Consider the following 7,969-nt stretch of genomic DNA (forward strand, 5'->3'; position numbering starts at 1 on the left):
AGAAATTGATAATTTATCAATAACCAATAATCAATACATCAACATTTATCAATAATCAATACTATTCCTTTGTTTTACAGGGGAAAGACCGTACAAATGTAATCGATGCGACAGAACGTTTAAATGTGGGAGCGAGCTCAAGATGCACATCCGACGTCTTCATACGAACGAACGTCCCTTCTCGTGTAACAGTTGTGGCAAAAGTTTCATATCCAGTGGCGCCCTCAAGAAACATGAAGCATCGCATTCCCTTCACAAACCGTACAACTGTTTGTATTGCTACAAGAGTTTCAAGACCCCTGCATATTTACAGCGCCACCAAGGTGTTCATACAAACGCAAAACGATTTAAATGTAATATGTGCGACAAGGATTTCAAGTATTTGAAATCAGTGAAAAAACACGAAGAGTTACACGCAAAACCGGAAGAAATTATCAAATGTCCCCATTGCGATTTGACTTTTCATCGGAGGAGTAATCGTGACAGACATCTCGCAACACATTATAAGCCAGCGGCACCGCCCAAACCAGAGAAATCGCCCCCGGCGCCGAAGGAGCCCAAACCGCTGAAGGAGCCCAAACCACCGAAAGCCCCCAAAGCACCAAAACCGGCCAAAATGAAACCAAAATCAATCAAGAAACGCATTGAAAAAGCTAAAGCAAAAGGAAACAAAGAGTCCGAAAACCAAGAACCCAAAGATACGACGAAAAAGAAGAGAATAAGAAAGCGCCCTCAACAGAAACAAAAGCTGGTGGAAAATGAAAAAGAACCAAATCTTGAAATAGTTGAAGCGCCTGAAATAGAGGAAGCCGATGGAGACATAGGTGTAAAACGCAGAGGACGCGCACGCAAGAAAAAGGTCAATTACGCTGAACTTGCGGATACCGATGTATTTGATGAGTTACTTGAAGAAGAAGAAGACGACGGTGTTGATGAATCGATTTCGATGGTCGACAGGTTAAAAATGCCGCTCAAACCAAATGGTATAGACAGGAAATGCTTGTATAAGCTCCCAAAGGGTGTCAATCCTGTTCTCCAAGCTACTCCAAATCCAATCCCTATCAAAATTACTAAAGCGATATCAGCTGCAGATACGTATGCATGATGGGTGGTTTACCTTAAGGACCAATATTGGGACCCTTGTACATTTGGGTGTATTCCTAATACAGTTGGTTGTACTCCTAATACATTTGGGTGTATTCCTAATACATCATGTACATTTGGGTGTATTCTTGTATAAGCTTTCAAAGGGTGTCAATCCGGTTCTCCAAGCTACTCCAATCCCTATCAAAATTACTAAAGCAATACAGCTGCAGATACGTATGCATGCATGATTTGATATGTTTTGAGTGGCGTAACCAACACTGGATACATACTGGTATTGTTAGTTATTTGGGTGTATTCCTAATACATTTGGGTGTATTCCTAATACATTTGGGTGTATTCCTAATATTTATTTATTCTTTCTTTAGGCAGGGTAGCCCCTTCAATGCTAAAACACTGATTTCCAAGGAGGCCCTGCATCAAAAAGTACAACATTCTTAAGTTAAAAACAAATTTAAAATTACATATAAATACTGCACATACATGTAAATAATATAAATTATTTTACGATACAACTTAAAAATTACATATGAGCACACAAATAGATTATGATGCAGATGGAATAAACAAAATTATGAAGAATGAATCCTATGCTTAAATTGAGAGAGGCTCATGGATTCATAATTGCATTTAATATCAGCAGAAAGACTGTTCCAAATTTTAGCAGCACGTGAATTAAAAGTCCTTTTCCCTGCATTAATATTCCATGACACTTCGTGGAGATTAAAGTTGGTTTGACTCCTTGTGCCTTTAGAATGCATGCTATACATGAAATTAAATTGAGATGATATGTAACTTGGAGCCATACCTTTAAGGCATTTGAATATAAGAACCAACATTTGGTTAGACCATCTATCATTTAGTTTGTTCCATTGTAAGATACTCATCATATCATTAACAGGTGTTCTAATATCAGCAGATAGGATAATGCGAGCTAATCTGTTATGCAGAATTTGAAGAGTGTTTGAAAGATCAGCACAACAATTTGACCAAACAGAGCTACAATAATCGAAGTTTGGCATGACAAGTGCATTAGCAAGCATGATGAGAGTATCTTTTGGAACAAAATATTTAATACGTCTGATAATACCACAACGTTTGGAAATACAAGAAGACATTTTATTAATATGATTTGACCAAGACAAGATAGGGTCAAATGTGACACCAAGGTACTTAAATTCTTCGACACGCTCAATGTTATCATTATTATAATATATGTGAACATTTTGAACTTTTCTAATATATGACGAGTACCAAAGACCATAAACTTGGTTTTCTTAGCATTTAAAGTAAGATTGTTACTCTTGAACCAATCAGCAATAATATTGAAGTTTGTCTGGAGTTCTGATTGAAGAGTAGAAGGGTCATTAGCAGTACAAAGAAGTGTGGTATCATCAGCATACATAGTACATTTACAATTTACAGTATCAGGTAAGCTATTTACAAAAATAATAAAGAGAAGTGGACCAAGTATAGATCCTTGAGGAATTCCAATATTGATGTTTTTAAAGTTTGACAGTGTGGAATTTATATTTACAGCTTGAGCTCTATTATTAAGGTACGACTTGAACCACTCTAATACATTACCTCGAACACCATAACAATAAAGTTTCTCAATCAAGAGAGAATGATTTACACAATCAAATGCTTTGTTAAGGTCAAGAAAAATTGCTCCAGTAGCACGTCCACTATCCATGTTTTTCAATATATAATCTTCAACATCAATAAGAGTAGTTGCAGTAGAATGATTTGTACGAAAACCAGACTGATTATCTGATAGAATACCAGAGATTGTAAGGTATGAATAAAGTTGATTGTGCACAGATCTTTCAATAATTTTTGAGATAAGAGGCAAAACAGAAATAGGTCTATAGTTCCCAACATCTAATTTGTCACCAGCTTTAAAGATTGGAGTAACTTTGGCCAATTTCCAATTTGTTGGGAACATAGATGTACAAAGTGAAAGATTACAAATATAAGAAAGTGAATGACATATATACGGTGCAGCAAGTTTAAGAAGTTTTACACTAATATCATCAATACCAGTTGACTTGTTGTTAGGAATATCACAAATTTGCTTATAAACAAAATCTGAAGAAATAGAATTAAAGCTGAAAGAACTATCAGAATCTTTGATATTATTGTTAATATGTACATTATCAAATTTTTCTGCAAGCGTGGAACCTATTGAAGTGAAATAATCATTAAATACATTAGCAGTTTCTTTGACAGTAGATGTAAAACCATTATCATTTTTAACAGTAGTGGTAGTTGATGAAGATTTAGATGGTAAAAGTTTCTTTATCGTAGACCATAATTTCTTAGAGTTATTTACATTATTAGCTATGGAATCAGAATAAAATTTCCTCTTGAGATTAAGACGTAAATTATTGGCTTTATTACGATACATTTTGGCCATCTGCCAGTCATTAGGTTCATTACTTTTATGTGCTTTTGCATAATAATAATCACGATCTTTACAAATAGATAAAAATTCACTTGTTATCCACTCGGGTTGAGGGGTTTTCACACGCTTCTCTTTTATTGGAGCATGAGTATTACATGCTTCATTAAACAGTGTTGTCCATGTTTGGAGAGCTTCATCTACATTTGTATAATTATTGATTATATTCCAATCTATATTTTTACTGTATTTACAAATTCATGTTCATTAAAATGCTTGAAAGATCTAGATTTACATATCTTAGGAGATGACTTAATTTGTTTAATTTTACGTTACAACAAAGATAAGATTGTGATCACTAATTCCTAGACTGTGAACACCAGAAGCACAAATAATTTCAGGTCTAGACACAAATGCAAGATCAATAATTGTCTTACTTTTATCAGTGACACGAGTAAAATCATGAATAAGTTGAGTGAGCTGAGAATGATTAGCAACACGTGAAACTTTTTTAGCATCAGCTGGTTTAGCTACATCAAGATTAAAGTCACCTAAAATAATAACATCATCATAATTAGAAGAGCAATTTTGAAACATAGCATCAATTTTATCAATATAGTCGGCTTTGGCATCAGGAACACGATAAATAGTACCAACAATAATTGGTTTAGTATGGGAAGACAAATTTCTAACCAAAGAGCTTCAACATCATTAATATTTAAATCACTATTTACGATAATTCAAACTATCCTTTACATAACAAACAATGCCACCATGGGTATTGTATACTCTATCAATTCTACACAAGTTATAACCATTAATTTTGACTTCACCATCATCAATATCATCTGTCAGCCAAGTTTCAGTTACACATAAAATATCTATTTTGTTGTCATGAAGAAGAATATTAAAGTAATCTACTTTATATCTTAAACTTTGTACATTAAGATGAGCAATTTTTAGACCTTTATTGAGAACACACTTGAGATCAATAAACGGCTCATTACAAAAGGGGAGTTCATTTGAACATGTCCTATAGAAACATGATTGACACCAATATGGGCCATTGTTATTATAATCAGTGACACAGTTATTATGAAACACCAATGAACATTGAATGCATGAAATGGTTTGATGAGATGGGATTATCTTACAAGTACACTCAGCACATATTGTATTGTTATCACTTGAGACTTTACAATGAGATGGTTGATGGGATGAATGGATGGCATTGTTAACTGTGTTAGTTGTGTCACTGTAATTATTTACATCATTATTGCACATATTATTATTTTCATTACATATTGGAGAAACATGGTTATTAAACACATTTGAATTACAATTACTTGGCATTTGCAGATAAATTGCACAATCAGGATTTGAAGAAGTATCAACATTGAAAACACTATTAGCATCAAAATTTAAATTAGGTTTTATCACACTGTCATTGTTCTTCCTCTTATTTGTGGAAACACAGTTTTGTTTATTTTATAGTCCGGTCCTTTGTGACGCTTGAAAATTCAAGTAGTTCATGTAGTTCCTAGCGAGAATGGCTGTCCCTTGTTTATTTAAATGCAAGTTATCTTGAGTACTCAAATGGTCAAGTGTAATGTTGCTGTTGTCTATATATTTCCAGCCATTGGCATTACTTAGTATACATAGGCGTGAGTTAAAATTGGTTATCCAAGTTCTACTAACACGGTTGAGTTGTGTTGTAAGCGAAGAAATAACAATGTCAATGTCATATCTTATAGCGCTTATAAGATGGCAAAGTTTATCTATACAATCAGAAGGTGTGTGGGTATGAAGATCATTAGTACCGCAGTGGATGATTACCATTGTAGGCTGTGTTTCTTCTATCATGGCATCGATGATTTTAGTCCACAAACTCAGTGTACTTCTTGGTATACACCGGTTGACAAGTCTATATGTTCTTGACATTCGTCGACCATTAACAAACTTTGGTATAGAATCTCCAACGAGTAGATACATTTGGGTGTATTCCTAATACACATTGGGTGTATTCCTAATACATTTGGGTGTATTCCTAATACATTTGGGTGTATTCCTAATACACATTGGGTGTATTCCTAATACATTTGGGTGTATTCCTAATACATTTGGGTGTATTCCTAAGGCCAATGGAACTCGATTATTAGTTTCCGATTGGATGTTTAAAAAAAAGGATGAGGTCGCAATTTCATTATTCATTATTCGGTCTCTTTTCATTATCCATTATGTCAACAAAATCAATGATTTTATGAACAGCTTTCTACAAATTTAGGTACCCCACCAGTACCAAAGTATATATTGTTGATGAAAGACCATCTCAAAACAGGTATTAATGCTTAGATCATCTTTACAGACATTTTGCAACAGATTGAGAAAAAATTTGAATTTGTTTTCATAAAATGAAAAGAAATTAGCAATTTTTGTATCTCACTAGAAACATGATGAGGTAATCCTTAAATTTCCATTATTTACTACATCCTCTACCCCTACAACTAAGAAAAAGGGCTGATTATGATCAGCAGGGGATGTCAGACATTTTGAGAGTTTCAATTTTTATTATTTCCATCTCAATTTTCAGATAATTGACTTTTTTATGAAAATAATGAAAGTTTTGGTCAAATTGAAAAAGTGATGCGGGCGGTCAATCGGAAACTAACAATCGAGTTCCATTAGCCTAATACATTTGAGTGTATTCCTAATGCAAAGTTCCCCCATTTTACAGACGTATTAGGGTCCATTCATCTTGTAACTCTTGATTGGGTCACTTCAATAGTGTACAGAAATATTGTGTAATATATGTAGGTAAAATTACTCAATTGTGTTCACCATAAGTGGATATTTCTAAGATGGAATACATTTGGATGCAACATGTGCTTCCCTAGTTCACACAAGATTACGCATGGCAACTCTGTCTTAGCCAGCCACTCAGTTTGGACAGGTAGTTTTCTCCTGGAACATGCAAGATTAAAGCCATATTATAACATTTGCTGAGGAGAACGCCCTCAAAAAATGTTAAATTCAGGTTTTTACACGATTGTAATGTACTTAAGTAAACAAAGATTCTCTGCAAAAATCAAGACTTTAGGTGCTGTAGTTTTGTCAAAATCCGAGATTTTGAATAAACCGCCGGAACCGTTGTTTTATTATTACGATAGAAATATTAGTCGAACACGTACACGGCGTGCGGGACACACACACACACACACACACACGCCAGAGGATCGTACCATATTACAACCGCTGGAGTAACATGTATTGGCGCTAGTAGTAAATTCCAAGTTTCTTTGCTTTACCTCACTTGTCCGGCTCAAAATTAAAAGGGGACATATCTGACAGTAAATGCTAACATTTTATTGAAAATAAATACTAATCTATTTTTTAAAGAAATGTTATAATATGGCTTTAATGTTTGCTAAATTCTAAACATAATGTTTGAATATATAAAGTTCTGTGAACTTAAAACAAGACCAGTCTATATATAGCAATAGCTCTTTGAAATGCCTGAAGGTGCAGAGGTCTGCTGGTTTTTGTATGAGTCTGAGTATATTTTAATGAACACAGTATTGTTTGAAATCTAGCATAATAATTGTATAGTTTGCAAATAGCAATGTGTAGTTTCAAGTCTACTGTAATTTGTGGAAATTGAGATTTTTAACTTTCCCCTCATCCATCAGAACATTCAGTGTTCATATAAAATTTAACAACTTGCCCATTTGGGTGTATTTATTAATACCTTTGGGTGTATTCCTGATACATTTGGGTGTATTCCAACTTTCCCCAGTTTTACTTGTCATTACATTAAATTGATCGACTTGCCCATTAGCTTATGTCCAAGCAGTTTGGGTGTATTTACATTTAGTGCATGCCTTAGACATTTGGGTGTATTCTAACATCATTTGGGTGTATTTCTGAGACATTCATGTGTCTTCTAAATACATTTGGGTGTATTCTAAAATGATTTGGGTGTATTTCTGAGACATTTGGGTGTTTTTTAATTCGTGTGTTGTGTATTTTTGAGACATTTGGGTGTATTATTAATACATTTGGGAGTATTTCTGAGACATTTTGGTGTTTTTAAATACATTTAGTTGCATGTGTTGGTATTCCATAACATGAAGTCAATTTCTGAGCTGAAGAAAAGAGATTATTTTATACATGGTTTTTCTGTGGATTTGGATTTATTTTTCAGGCAGTCAAGTTGATACGACATCATTTGAAGATTCATTTTGAATCTTTGTTCATGGATGATACCCCCTGGTCAATGATCAGAGTGGCACCCTTACTATGGACCACAATGGCCTCATCCCAATGGCATAGTTCAATAACCACAATTAAACAATAATAGTGCAAAAATTTGACCTCAAGTTGCAGAGTATGAGTAATCCTGTGTGTAATTTTGGTTAATTTTGATTGACAGTATTTTAAGATATGACCTTGTGATTCACAAGT

The 7,969-nt window shown here is 34.1% G+C and overlaps 1 protein-coding gene across 1 annotated transcript in view; it reads left to right on the plus strand.

The window, feature by feature from the left end:
• The window catches only part of LOC140170446 (uncharacterized), a 21,479-nt gene extending 20,051 nt beyond the window's left edge, over positions 1-1,428 (plus strand). The window contains exon 8 of the mRNA XM_072193814.1: positions 81-1,428. Within this exon, the coding sequence (XP_072049915.1) occupies positions 81-1,105 (1,025 nt within the window). The 3' untranslated portion in view covers positions 1,106-1,428. The remainder of the gene's footprint in view (positions 1-80) is intronic.
• Positions 1,429-7,969: the final 6,541 nt, after the last annotated feature.

This window comes from Amphiura filiformis, chromosome 14 (assembly GCF_039555335.1).
Source record: "Amphiura filiformis chromosome 14, Afil_fr2py, whole genome shotgun sequence".
NCBI lineage: Eukaryota > Metazoa > Echinodermata > Ophiuroidea > Amphilepidida > Amphiuridae > Amphiura > Amphiura filiformis.